Here is a 13,887-nt window from a genome sequence, read left to right as displayed (position 1 = left end):
TGAATAACAACTTATATAAGGCACAAAAAATAAAATTCATCGTTTTACTTAGTAGTGTTCTCCTCATCCTCCCCTTCACCTTGAAACTTCAGGCTGATACTGTTGACACAATGCCTCGAGTCTGTAGGAGTGTCATACCCCTCACCCTCAAAAACATGGCCAAGATGTCCATCGCACTGGGAGCATCTGATTTCAATTCCTCGCATTCCAAGAGAGTTGTCTTCTATTCGTGTTACTGCTCCAGGTAACGCTTCATAGAATGCAGGCCAACCACAAGATGAATCGAACTTTGTGCTGCTTTTGTAAAGTGGAGTTTGACATCCACCACATAAGTAGGTCCCACTTTCTTTGAAGTTCACATACTGTCCGGTGTGTGGTGTTTCCGTACCGCCCAAACGAAGCACTCGGTATTGTGCTGGAGTCAATATAGCTTTCCAATTAGTCATTTCGAAACAATTACTGTTTAAACAGAGTTGAACCTCATTCTCAGCCGGTGGCAACTGGAAAGCATTGCGCGAAGTGATATTCAGCCACTTTGCTTCGGACTACAAGGCAGGTGGCAACTAGAAAGGTTTGAGCAAAACTTAGTCTTTCTTTTTTTATTGAGGCTTAGCACCGGATGAGGAGTTGGGAGTCCGTAAATGGTAATTCAAGAAGAACTGACAAGGCGCCAAATTTGTGAATACCTCTATTACCATGTCAGGGGGAACTGCGGTTTAAAAAGATAATAATAATTGCTCTTGGAATTTTAGCTCTTCTCTGTAATTCAGGTCTTCTCTTTATCCACCCGTCAAGAAGAAAGAACGCTCAGAACATAAAAACGAGAATTCTCACTCCAGATTACCTAATTTTTGAAACGAAGTCGCGATTGAAGTTTATGGGATCAGATCACTTTTCTGCAATCAAGGTCTGCAAAAGGAGTAAAAGTCTTTACTATTTCACATCAATTTCACATCAAGTGAACCAATGACCTTTTGGAACAGCTTCCAAGTTTCAAATAGCATGTAGTACGAACGAAACGAAAATATCTAAATGCATTTGCTTCCCATGATCAAGAAAGGCAGTGACTTTTTGTTTCATGACCTTTTTCCGACGCTTTTTCAAACGAAGTTCTTCTCACATGTCGGCCATGAACTCTGACATGCCTTCCATGAAAAAAACTGACATGTCTTCTGTGAAGAAGAGCGACATGTCGGCCATGAACTCTGACATGCCTTCTATGAAGAAGAGCGACATGTCGGCCATGAACTCTGACATGCCTTCCATCAAGAAAAGCGACATGTCAGCTATGAATTCTGTTACTATGTAAGCAAAATTGAAAAGAAGAATAAAGGTCCATTGTGAAGGAAATCCATCGATGAACCGTACCATCTGACGTACCTAAATAATACCTCAAAACAAGGTTTTATTGAATTAATCATTTATCAAATAAGTTAGTGTGGAGACAGTAATTTTCACACTAATATGGTCGTTCATACGTAGTTGATCATGTCTACGCCGTATTGTCATCCAATAAACTTGATTAGCTTATCACCTAATTGAATTCTCGCCATACTCAACCCAAATGGTAACCTCACACGCAAGCTTTGTCTTACGATGCTGATATTTTTCAAATAATTGAGAAGTATTTAAAGAAGAATCACACAACAGTAAAATCTGTTATCATCTTGAGACACCAAATATACTGCTCTATAACTTCTTCATTGACTGAGTCGCATATCTGCTCAACAGAATCTACATCGTTTTCTCCAAAGGGATCGAGTCAACTCTTGTTAACGCAATAGTGACGCTATTGTTATTCTCCGGGGCTTTGAGGGCTGCACTTGCAGTTTCCTTAGGCTTACAGCAATTTTACACTTTATTTCAAGATCATGTCCCTTGATGATATCAAGAATTCTTTGTGCGTTGAAATTGCCTTGAACAACAAACAACATGTCATCAGATGTGTACTTCGTTCGCAGTAGTTCTACAGGCAACAGTATCTGCGATAACAATAATCTAATCAACTAATTTAAAAGGACCCCACAACCATACCAGCTTGTCAACCATACTTAGTTTTAGTGTTTCAAAGCAAACGGTATTTAACTAGTCAATAAGTGAAGTGCGAGCAAGGTGAAGATTTGCAACCATCTTCGAAAACTAACCTGTGGGGTAAGCATATATAGTGGAGAAGTTTTCACTTTTCCTTTGGACAACTTTGCTGTCCAGCGGAGACGACTTGAAAAAATCGGAATCGTGGAGTGCATGGACGTTGGCCAGAAGTGCCAAGGCCGAAAGCTTGAAATTGATGAGAAAAAATTTGAAATAGCAAGTAATCTGAGGTAAGACTTCGACTTAAGATTTGAAATTATGTTGCAGCGAACTAGCTCGGAGTATGATCCGGTTATCCCACTCCACTTTGTTTATCCATGATTTTCCGGCTTGGCTCGATTACAGCGACATGCATGTGGTTACTAGTTCGTAGGCAAGTTTTCTGTACTGGTCACAATCAATTAAAGGTGGAAGAAGTTTCACCAAAGGAAAAAAACAAACAGTTTACTATTTACGTGGTAACATTTCTGTCGAAAACGAATTGATTTTATCTTCTGTATTCGATATAAGCAATTATATCAATAATTTGTATAAAGTGAACGCACATTGTATAAATTTCAGATCGTCTCTCAGGTCAAAGACATACATCCTCAACTAGTGTGGCATTGAACCCCGTAATTCCAAATCTTATACAACAACCCATAATTGAAATAGTCTCCTCAGCTCCAGAAGGCAATATGAATGACCTTCAAGGACTGATTTCGGCCTCTATTTTTCTAGCTTTATTAGTGCCCCAAGCTTGGCATTGTATCCCAGCATTTCACTCCAGAATCATCCAATTGACGAGGCTCAGCTGAATTTGGCTAATAAAAATTTGCTTATAAACAGAGCAATTCCGCAATTATCGAAGTGGTATAGTTAGTGTCAGATAATCAAAATTGCAATGTCCTTCTTCCACAAGTTCTACAACGCGGGCGACGCACCGCCACAGATTTTTAACAAAACGCTGTACTTAGCCGTCTTTATCTTCGGCGTCCTTGGTTGTGCTCGTGGCTATGATGAAGGTTATATTGGTGGTATCGAAGCTAAGGCACCGTTCCAAAGTCAGTTCGGACTGGACGACCTAACAAAGTCAGAGACAGAGCTTGCAAACCTGAGATCAAACATTGCCGCGATGGTGCAACTGGGGTCCATCGGTGGCTGTTTGCTGGCAATGTATCTCGTGGATAAGTTCGGACGCATCAGAACTTTGCAAGGTGTCTGCGTTGGATGGATCGTTGGTTCTGTTATCCAAATCACATCGAAGAACGTGGGTCAGCTATATGCTGGAAGATTGATCGAAGGATTGTCTATCGGTCAAACGGTGGTTATTGGTCCCTGTTACATGTCAGAGATTGCACCCAAGAACATCAGAGGCTTGTGTACGTGTATTTTTGCCGGTTCAGTGTACCTTGGTTCGATGTTGTCCAATTTCATTAACTATGGCTGTGCATTACACTTGCCTACAGACTCCCCAAAACAATGGATCGTACCTACTGCTATAAAGATTGTCATTGCCGGATTGTTGGCCATCGGTTCATTGTTGTGCCATGAATCTCCAAGATGGTTAGTAAAACAAGGGCTTATCAATGAATCGGGCACCGTGTTGTCCAAAATCAGACATTTGCCATCAACACATCCATATATCCTCTGTGAGGTAGGTGATATTCAAGAGCAAATCGACATCGAGGACGAGGCAACACAATCTGTGTCTAAATGGCACGTTTTTAAGGAACTCATTATGGTTAAATCCATCAGATATCGTATGCTTTTGGCCCTATCTGCTCAAGTTCTCAGTCAATGGTCTTTTGCAGGAAGTATCACCGTATATTTTCCAGAATTGGTAGCATTGGCCGGAGTGAGAGGCACAGATAGGCTGCTATATTCATCTATCTTGGGAGTCGTTAAGTTAACTTCTGCCTATTTGGGGGCCTTTTTCGTCATTGACCTTTTAGGGCGCAAAAAAGCTTTATACATCGGCATCACCATTCAGATGTTGGCCACACTGTATTTTGCCATTTTCTTGCAAATTATACCAGACGCCATAGAGGATGATGTTCAGTTGACTGGTTCCAGAAAACACGCTGGACTGGGTGCCCTTGCGATGCTTTACATTACTGGTGTCGGTTGGACATTGGGTTGGAACTCAATCCAATACTTGATCAATGCTGAGATGTTGCCCTTAAGGGTGCGTAATATCGGAACTGCAACTATCATGGCATTTCACTTTGCTAACCAATATGGTAATACCAAAGCCCTGCCAAGTATGCTCATTTCTTTGACGCCAGCGGGCACTTTTTTCTTTGGAGTCGGTGTGCTTGCACTTGGTCTTCTATGGGCATTTTTTTTCCTTCCAGAGATTGCTGGAAGATCTTTGGAATCAATGGAAGACCTGTTCAACTTGCCATGGTATTTAATCGGTCGCCGCGGTGCCGAGCTGTGTCCTGACAACTCTGGTATCGCACATGTTAAAGAGGCAGAATCAGGTGAATTGGATATCAAACAGAATGACGAGTTCATCGAAAATGCGTCAGATCAAAGTGTGGATGATACCATGACAAGCAAACAAAAAAAAGGCAAGAGCCTATGTAATCAAGAATTCATCCCCCAGATTCCACCCTGTGCGTAGGGTAAAATCTAATCTCTAAACACTATGATGACTGATGACTACCATTTGTGAAACTGTGCTAATATCCGGAACGCTAGCTTGATTCAACAGCCATATTGGCTACCACAAACCCCCAGCATCCTGAGTAAGCATTATAAAATACGTTTTTCAATTGTAATCTTCTTTTGTGATTTTTTCCATAGGTTTAAAGACACAACAAGCTTTGTCTTTTTTCTTCTACGACAAGTTGGGTTTCGTGAACTCGCCTCTTGCCGTTTCAATATCGATTCCCCTGACAATAAGATACAATCGTGGAAACTTTGTCGAATTATTCCACCCGTCTTTCAGTAAACCTGCCAATATCAATAACAAGCAGCAAATCGCCTTTCGAAACACTTTGTAGAATAGCACCCACAAGCCTGGTCATGATCAATGAAACGCTAGATTTCTTCCTACCCAATCCATCAGAATGTTGTTCCAAAAAGAAACATGACAGCACACCCCCGACATAGGCTGACACACTTCCGATACAAGTGAGCTGAGCCATCATGCAAACAAAGGTAAGTCAAATACTGTGGTATTGCATTCTAGTTAGTAATCTTCAAATCGTACCCAGTTGCCACGAATTTGCAATGTAGCTCTTGCATATTAAATTTCCTACTGGCTAAGACGTGGACATGAATCAGGGGTTTCAAAAATCGTCCCCTTACATATTTTGCGCAAGCACACTCAGCGAATTGCACAACGGTGCTTATTTAATAACTGGTCATACATCTGGTGCATCTTTCAGCGTATACGTGGAGCACTGCTGATATCAAAAAAGGATTGAGAACTCCAGTATCTGGCAACCAGAATTTCTACTAAGGAAAACAAAAAACACCTACATGTAAGTAAAGTTAGTGAACTATAAAATAAAGAGCCCTTAAATGAAAAACATGTTGAGCAGTAAAACTGCGGCTGCTCCTAAGAACCGTGAAAATCTTGAAGTACTTGCTCCTCCATTTTGCGAAGAAGTCATCGAAGGAGACTCAGAACGCTGAAATAAACGTTTTGGGTTTTTTGCGTCCATCGAAGGCAGATTTGTGGAAACGGCACTGAGAACAATTGGCTCGCAGTGATAGAAGAGCGTTGATGTAATTTCGCCTGCAATAATTACATACTGTTCATCGGTACTGTAAACACTGAAGGCGTAGCAAGCACTAATTGTGTTATTGTTGGTGGTACTACCCGCATACTCAGTGAGTCTCAACTGACCGTCTTCTTCTAAAGCAAAACGTGTTGGCTCACTAGCGTAACGTCTGTCATCTGAACCATAAACAACTCCCAGTTGATGCCTTTGACCTAGGTACGGTACTTCGTTTGTGCGGTCACCGAGAAATCGCAAGAGACCGTAGTACTGGCCGTCGCTTGCGCGGTAGACATAAACTCGGCCTTCGGAGTCAGGAGGTGTAAAATAGATATCCCAAACTCTTTGTTCTAGCGTACTTCGAAGCAGTTTGCCATCTTTGAACCAAACTCCAATACTTTGGCTTGGAAGACCGCCAACTTCAGGATTGTAGATTGCAACCTCATAGTTTTCAGTCGTGTTTCCCACATAATTTGAACTAACTGGAGCCAGTGCCGATAATTTTAACGTAAAGTTTTGCCCTAGAATGGAAGGAATAAAAAAAAGGTTCCAAAGTAGTAGACTGTGAATTTTCATTTTCAGTTCTGGATGATAATACCTGATTATCAGGGCATGAAGTTCAATAAATGGAAATGAATTGAGAATTTTTATCACTGAAATTTACAGGCTGCGTCTGATAGAACCACTATGCATAAATTCCAAACCTACCTTTCGTGACTCCAGCCTTCAATTTCATTTCAGTTGGCAAGTCAGCTTTACAGTAACACACGAATGTCATTTGCTCGCTTCTCGCTCCTTTTCCCTGGTGAATAGCGGGTACTTGGTGCGTTACACGTTCGGGGGAGTTTTTCTCTTTGAGCTTGAAAGTGGCAACGCTACCACCCACATCTTGATTTGTTTTCCGGCAATTATAATTATGCTGAACTAAACTCAGTCAGTCAACTACTGTTAGCCAGCTGTATACAATTTAAAGTCGTTGATCGAACACCTGTTTGAATTTTATAGGTGCATTATGCCCTAAGTAATCGATAGCTCTGTCTCTTATCATGGATAGTAGTTTACGAAAAAAAATGTCTCAGTCGATCGCTGGTTCCGCGAAAACTAAAAGTAATCTAAACATATCGTTTTATCGGTCAAGTTCGACTTTGGAGTTCTCACCAATCGCGAATTTTTCGGTGAACGCACATCCACATGAGATGCAGTTCCACGCGATGAGATGGATTGTTACCCCAGCTTAATCGTTGACGTGTTGAAGAACAGATTATTCGTGTTGAAGTTGTTAGCTTAGTTTCTTAAAATACATATCAGTTCCTACATGGTTTGTGGGCAATCAAGCGCGCAGCCGCTTGCTAACATGCTAGTACGTCCCTGTAGAATGTATCTGGTGCATATCTATCTGTATGCACTGTGGGCAGCTTTGTACTTATGAAGAAAGCACTTGCAAGAAGAACTAGTCAAGTTCACCTAAACTGAGATTCATAAGGGAGAGTTATCTCAATAACCTAGCCGTGTTCTACACCATGTACATATACACATCTTGTTATTCACTGATTCTTGAATACAGCCAATTTTCTGGGTCCTTTCAAAGAAAGTCGGAACTTTAAAAATTGAAGCAAAAGGAACCATTTGTTGTTACTCGTTTCCGCTTAAGAGTTTGGCTCTTCGTACCAATAGTTATGATCAAACCTAGCTATTTGTTATTGCAACTTTGTTGCTACATTCGTCTAGCCGGACCATTCCAGAATCTTAACGCTCTTGTCAAATAACCGAGGTTTTCTCACGTCGTATGTGTTAATACGATGTTCCAGCTCCGCAAGATAATCATCGTTGCATGTTGGCACGGGACGGCGCTTCATAGTGTTCTTGGAGAAAGACACCAGGTGTTTGGACCAGAATTGCAGCAAGTTCGATCTCATACGACCTCGTTCTTTTCTTCTTTGCAGAGGGTCTGAGGTTGAATAGCTTCCAATCAGTAGTTCTATTATCTTGATGACTTCGACACTGGTAATATAATACCTGCATCCAATTGAATTCCCAGCCATTTGAGGGTTACGGTCATTTGGTTCTCAATTGAAGCTTGACGTTAGCGGTTCTGTCGAGGCACTTTGTGCTCGTGCTTCATATGACGTACATTCACTGACAATGCGCCCCTCCTCAGATTCATTGTCGTTGATTAAACATCTTAGACACGAAACTTCCTAAACTTTCACGTCTGGTTCAGATGAACGTTTGATCTATGGCCGATCCAACTATGGAAAGGATGCTACAATTTCATTGGAGTGGTATCTTCTCTCAATACAAATGATTCTTCTTGAGTCGTTAAGTTCTCGCTCGTTCCATTGGGGCAAACACATATCTTCATTTGTATTGTTCTCCAGTCTTAGATGGGCAGTAACATACCGAGCGAGTTCCAGGAATTAATGGTGTCTTGGGAGGTCTGCTGCAATTTCCCCCAAAGCTACGCCCACGTACCAGCAGTATGCATGAATGGTCAAGGAACGTTGATTCTGAAAAATTAAGACCATTGATTTTGATTTGTTGTCTATATTGAAGCATTTGTCTTTTAGAATTGACGGCTGCCTCCAATAAGGTTGTGAATGTTTCCACGGGTGCTAAATTGGAATTTACTGAGAAGCATGCTGTGGATTGAGGTGCTACCTCCGGAGAGTTTGACCGGTAAGAGTATGGATCTTGAACAGATTGGTCAAACGGTATATCAATTGTCGAGTCTAAAGAAAACGAATTTCTATCTAGAGTGACGTCAGTGGCAAGAAGAGAAGTGTTAAGGTCCAGGAACGACTGAACCAAGCTCATTTGTGGGATGTTGCAATACACGAACATAGCAGACTTTGAATTGAAAATATTGTTAGTACGTTTCTCAGGCAACAAATATAACTTTTGCTGATCGGCCATCTTAACCTTGACTTCCTGACAGCAATTGAACGGATTATTATGTTGTTGCTGTTCATGCTCTGGTTCTTGTAGTTGTTCAGGGTCAGCAGTTGTTGTAGGCGGTAGCATGGAGCAGAGCATTGTATCATCAATTGAAGGATCAAAATGGTAAGGTTTCAAGATATCCCGAGAACGTTTTTGTTTCATAGCAGTCATAACTGAAATCGTTGGCAATGTTATTGTGTGCAGTGATATTCTCTTCGTTATTAGAAATAGCTGGCGTTGTACCAGTGAGCGGAGTTCCTAATGTTGCTAAGTACAACCGCATTGCGGGCGGGTGATCAAAGTTGGATATAAGTGTTGTTGGAAAATATAGCCTTGGAAACGAAGTTAAGTACTGTTTGAATAGGCGGTTTCTGTGGTTTGGATATTGAAAGCCGGCAAAGATATGTATGTATACCTAAAGATGAAGGAGAGTTAAAAAAGAGTTTCAATTTTGAACAACAGTAAATAATATTGGAATATCCTATATAAAGTGTTCTCAGCCTTGCTGCAAGGTAGATCATATATCTCAATTGGGAATTATGCAGTATGCACAACCTTGTTCTAGTGACTCTCAGAAAGAATTTGCATGTTATAGCCAATTTGAGGCATCTTACCACAAACACGTCTATGTACATTCTAGTTCAATTGCTGGCGTTTTAGTACTCCGAAGAAGTACTTTCTTAGTTACTATTTTGTACAATATTTTTTTTTCAGTCTAAATTATCATTGGCCTTTCCAAGAATATGAAGTCATTCTCATTTTTTTTTTATGTACATATATTGGAGCAATTATGGGGCAGCAATTCTGATTGGAGTTGTCTTAGTATCTCTAATGTCTATAATTACTTTCATTATCGCCAACCACGCCAAATTGAACTGCCGCCAAGAAGAAGGTATCTTCCAGTACATGTGACAGCATTATTTATCTTCAGCATCAATTACAGCGTTCGAGTATTTTCTGACAAGACCATCAGAATTGTTTGATGCTATTGATCGCCCTGACTATACTAGATTAGAATCACGAAACTTTACGAAACGTTTGCTACCATCGTGAACGATCCCTTGGACACACCTTTCTTTCGAAATCTTCCGCGCCTAAAGAGAAAATGATATATTTACCCCTTGTGCATGGAACAGGATCGGATCATGGTACACCTGCTGTGCATGCTTATACGTCACATCAAGCTATGTGATGTCATTGAACTTCGTTAAAGTCAATTTATCGTTGGTAGACATTGACTTCCACATGAAATGATACAATTACACACACCAATGGGTCTTACAAAAGAAATATGATGAGAATCACGAAATGAAACTTAGAATCGGGTCAGTGGCATTATTCCTTCTTGCCAGTAGTTTGCATCTACAGGGCACAACATGAAGGTGGCATATTGAGGAGTATCTGAGACTGTATCCCTGAACTTGTTCATGATTTTGGAGCAAACGCTGTAGCAAAGTGAAGGCTATTTAAATTGTCGAAGTGATCATCCTACTCTTTGTTGAGTAACTTCAAAACCTGCTTATCTTATCTGCACTTTTCCGTTTAGAGTCATATTGATCAATGAACCCAGCGATGTTGCCCACAGTGATGCAGATTTGATAACGGTAGGGTGAAAGTCTGTGGTTTCCAGATGCTCTCACATACTCAACTACTGATACGGAAATCTTGATGAACTATGGCGAAAGCAGGCCATAACATCTGTCTTGTGTATTTCTCAAGGATTTGTTCGCTTCGCTCGCTCAACAGTGTTCCAAGAGGTTTATTTGGGGTTCGATTAGACTGCACGTGTCAGCAATGCTGGAGATCTGTGTCTGATGCAAACAATTAACTGGTGTGAATAGTTTATTTTTGATCTTATTATGAAATGCAACCAGGGTGCATTATTCTTGAAACAAAATATTCAAGAAAGTTAATCATGTTGAATATTTCCCATAGATTCAACACTGTGTCTTGAGCTCTGTGATTCCGAGGCAATAGCCTATTTTAACGCAGCAGCCGTACGCACTGGGACAACAATTATTTTGCCAAGATAGCTAGCTCACACTGTAATCTTCAACTCTAAAGTTACTTTTCTTTTGCATGGCTGTTCAAACCCTTACAGAGTAGGAGACACAGACAACACCAACAGCGAGGCAAAGTGGAACCTGGAACTCTCTGCAGGTTTCAAATAGTATTTGCATGCACGAAAGGCTACTAACGTGAACAGGATTGCAGCATGCAGAAGGACAACCAACTAATAGAAAAAAATACACTAGCTGGCAATTCATTTCGAAGTATGCTTGATTTGAAAATGTAAATGAATGAAACAAAAATAACACATCACCCCCAATGCATTAGAATGCAACACTTGGTCTTTCTTCTGGCCAACATCAGGTCTAGGCCTTGCAATCTTTGGTAGGATGACATTTCATCAAAGTTGGACTTGGAAGATGCAACTTGTCCTAGAGTCAATACGTCACCGCAAACATAGTTTCTTCGCATGAAAGTGAAAGATTTTGCAGCAACTAGACCTTTGCAATCAGAATGTGGAATAAGTGTAGATGAGCAAGTTATTTTCCTTCAAGTGAAGGATGCAGAACTATATGGATCTGGGAGTAAATCAGTTGTAATTTTTACATTAAGGTTTGGTATCTTCATGGGTGGCGCCAGTAATGTCATCAATAGAAATACAAATGAAAAATAGGTAGTAAGGGTGATTGTTGTACAGCTAGACTACTTGTTTAGTCAAAGTGAAGTTGTTTATTAGGTTAACTTTTAGCTCGATTATATCTAGTTAAGTAGTCTTTGAAAGAATTCAGGCTCTATATTGACAGAGATAGATTAGCAAAAATTAAAAGATTGGTAGTTAAACTTTGGGCCTATATTTTCAGTTTCCATTGGTGATTTGAAATTAGTGCTGTCAAATAGAAGACGACTGAAGGTAGTCTCATATCCAAGTATGAAACCAGATGACTAAGTGTTAATGCACGAAGAAAACAAATATACCTAGAAATCCTCCATTGCATTTAAGAAAGCCATGTGTTTTGAGGTCAGAAACATAATTGTTATGCCTCAAACATTTAGATTAAGAGCTAATCAAGGCAATGCCGCAATCATACAATGATATACACAAGAGAATCACAAACGACCGAAAATTAATCAAAGTTTCATTTTGGTGTCGTAGAATATTCTATTCTGAGGATGGTCGGCTAAATATGTAACTTCTGCCATTTGGATTGTTTATGAAAGAAAGTGATCAAATACGCAAGCACAAATCTAGCTTTTATTTAGTCTTTGACCAAGTTGACCAAGTACGTAGGGAATAGAAATTACAGTAGTATAATATCATATCCGCAATATCCAATGGTGTAATCTCCTTAGTTCACCTGTATTTAACCTTGAGGAAACACATTACTATTACTGTCTTCATATTTGTATTTGGATAACAACATGGCCAATTGCTATGATAAGGGTACATACAATGGTATCTACACAGGTTCTACCAATCCAGAAAAACGAGATGAAGATCATTTTGGCTGAGAGCGGTATGACAAAGAAAGCCATAGGTAGGTATCGTAGGTGTAACAAATGATTATTAGATTTATTATAAATTTGTCCTCTGGGTCTATCTCAATATCAGAGTTATATTTTGGTATTATGGGAGAGTATTCTAAACGTAGTTTATTACTATTCTATTTAAGTATCTGTAAATAAGTAAAGTAATGTTATCCCTTCGTACTGAACAATAACCAAATTAATACACGTTAACTAATTGTGAATCATACTGAAAGATTTTTACTATCAATAGATATTTCACGCTTATATATTTATACGAACAACCTAGTGATTTATAAATTTATGTATGTACCTCGCTTGTACCAGTTCTAACTTGAAATCACTGTGAAGACGTTTACAAGAAATTTTTCAGAACACGTTCGATGGACTTGGGGTTTTTGTCAAATGGTGAGCACTTCTCATCTCTCGAAATATTGAAAATACTTACATATCTACTAAAACCCCTTATAAAACTTTCGTATGGACTTTGTGATCGAAAAACAACAGAACATTTGCCAAACCAAATCACCTCTTCAATCCCACCTGAAAAAGACCAATATCTCTCCTTCTCATCACCAGCGACTATGGTAAAAACTGGAGAGAACTCTGCGGCAAGAGAAAAAAACAACAAGTCCAACCGCGGGAGACTATCCGGCGGGAGATCATCCGGCGAGCGGAGCGCAGCTGGGGGGAGTCAAGATGATGGCAAGTCCAACCGCGGGAGATCATCCGGCGGGAGATGGTCCGGCGAGCGGAGCGCAGCTGGGCGGAGAGGCTGGGGGAGCCACAGGTGAAGTTTCTCAAGTTTTTCAAGTGCGTGCAAGTGCAAGTGCAAGTCCAGGTGGGACAGTTTTGGAAGTGGAGGTGTCACGTGAGGACTTCCAAGGAGAATCCCAAGTCCAGGAGGATACCTCACAGATCCAGGTGGTCAATGGAACGGCTCATTGCCGGGAATGCATTTGTGGGCGGCAGGCCACGGGAGCGGAGCAGGACAGGGCCGCCTGTTGGACTCAACAAGGAGGGTCTGTCGGGGTACGACGGGGCGTGGTTGACTGGTGGAGATTTGCGTCCACCAACCAGCGTTGTTGCGGTTGCTTGGTACGCTTGGTGGGTGGTTGGCTGGTGGAGATTTGCGTCCACCAACCAGCGTTGTTGCGGTACGCTTGGTGGGCGTTGACTGGTGGAGATTTGCGTCCACCAACCAGCGTCGCTGCGCTCGCTTGGTGGGCGTTGACTGGTGGATATTTGCGTCCACCAACCAGCGTCGCTGCGCTCGCTTGGTGGGCGTTGACTGGTGGATATTTGCGTCCACCAACCAGCGTCGCTGCGCTCGCTTGGTGGGACTAAGACGACACAACCTCGCTGCGCTCGGTGTGTTTCCTTCGGTGGATGTTACTCCAATCGCTCGACCGGGGCTTAATCTCAGCAGATCGTGACGGCAAGGCCACTCTTCTGCGTACAATACCCTGTCGGGGTCAAGTCGTGGGCGGGAGATTGTGGAATGCTGCTATGAAATATATCCTTCTTGTACACTCCTCCCCACCCCAGCACAGATTCTGACTTAGAGGCGTTCAGCCATGATCTGACGGACGTAGCGGTCGGGCTGTCTTTG

General features: G+C 41.3%; 7 protein-coding genes across 7 annotated transcripts; 3 read left to right on the top strand and 4 right to left on the bottom strand.

The window, feature by feature from the left end:
- Positions 1-44: 44 nt before the first annotated feature.
- PAS_chr2-1_0008 (Putative protein-methionine-R-oxide reductase) lies at positions 45-446 on the bottom strand (the record flags this gene model as incomplete). The annotated part of the gene is made up of 1 exon (XM_002490842.1): positions 45-446. The coding sequence occupies one exon, from the start codon at positions 444-446 to the stop codon at positions 45-47; it is 402 nt and encodes a 133-aa protein (XP_002490887.1).
- Positions 447-1,120: 674 nt separating this feature from the next.
- On the top strand, positions 1,121-2,308 carry PAS_chr2-1_0007 (Hypothetical protein; the record flags this gene model as incomplete). The annotated part of the gene is made up of 2 exons (XM_002490841.1): positions 1,121-1,305; positions 2,209-2,308. The coding sequence occupies 2 exons, from the start codon at positions 1,121-1,123 to the stop codon at positions 2,306-2,308; spliced, it is 285 nt and encodes a 94-aa protein (XP_002490886.1).
- A 666-nt stretch (positions 2,309-2,974) lies between these two features.
- PAS_chr2-1_0006 (High-affinity glucose transporter of the major facilitator superfamily, expression is induced by low) lies at positions 2,975-4,699 on the top strand (the record flags this gene model as incomplete). The annotated part of the gene is made up of 1 exon (XM_002490840.1): positions 2,975-4,699. The coding sequence occupies one exon, from the start codon at positions 2,975-2,977 to the stop codon at positions 4,697-4,699; it is 1,725 nt and encodes a 574-aa protein (XP_002490885.1).
- A 901-nt stretch (positions 4,700-5,600) lies between these two features.
- Positions 5,601-6,380, bottom strand: PAS_chr2-1_0005 (Hypothetical protein; the record flags this gene model as incomplete). Its single annotated transcript, XM_002490839.1, has 1 exon — positions 5,601-6,380. The coding sequence occupies one exon, from the start codon at positions 6,378-6,380 to the stop codon at positions 5,601-5,603; it is 780 nt and encodes a 259-aa protein (XP_002490884.1).
- Positions 6,381-8,162: 1,782 nt separating this feature from the next.
- Positions 8,163-8,912, bottom strand: PAS_chr2-1_0004 (Hypothetical protein; the record flags this gene model as incomplete). The annotated part of the gene is made up of 1 exon (XM_002490838.1): positions 8,163-8,912. One exon carries the CDS (start codon positions 8,910-8,912, stop codon positions 8,163-8,165), a length of 750 nt encoding a protein of 249 aa, XP_002490883.1.
- Positions 8,913-11,060: 2,148 nt separating this feature from the next.
- PAS_chr2-1_0003 (Hypothetical protein) lies at positions 11,061-11,222 on the bottom strand (the record flags this gene model as incomplete). The annotated part of the gene is made up of 1 exon (XM_002490837.1): positions 11,061-11,222. The coding sequence occupies one exon, from the start codon at positions 11,220-11,222 to the stop codon at positions 11,061-11,063; it is 162 nt and encodes a 53-aa protein (XP_002490882.1).
- Positions 11,223-12,974: 1,752 nt separating this feature from the next.
- PAS_chr2-1_0002 (Hypothetical protein) lies at positions 12,975-13,622 on the top strand (the record flags this gene model as incomplete). The annotated part of the gene is made up of 1 exon (XM_002490836.1): positions 12,975-13,622. One exon carries the CDS (start codon positions 12,975-12,977, stop codon positions 13,620-13,622), a length of 648 nt encoding a protein of 215 aa, XP_002490881.1.
- Positions 13,623-13,887: the final 265 nt, after the last annotated feature.

The sequence above is a fragment of the Komagataella phaffii genome, chromosome 2 (assembly GCF_000027005.1).
Source record: "Komagataella phaffii GS115 chromosome 2, complete sequence".
In the NCBI taxonomy this organism is placed as follows: domain Eukaryota; kingdom Fungi; phylum Ascomycota; class Pichiomycetes; order Pichiales; family Pichiaceae; genus Komagataella; species Komagataella phaffii.
Note: the sequence above shows the minus strand (reverse complement) of the source record. Positions and strands in the feature narration are given on the sequence as shown.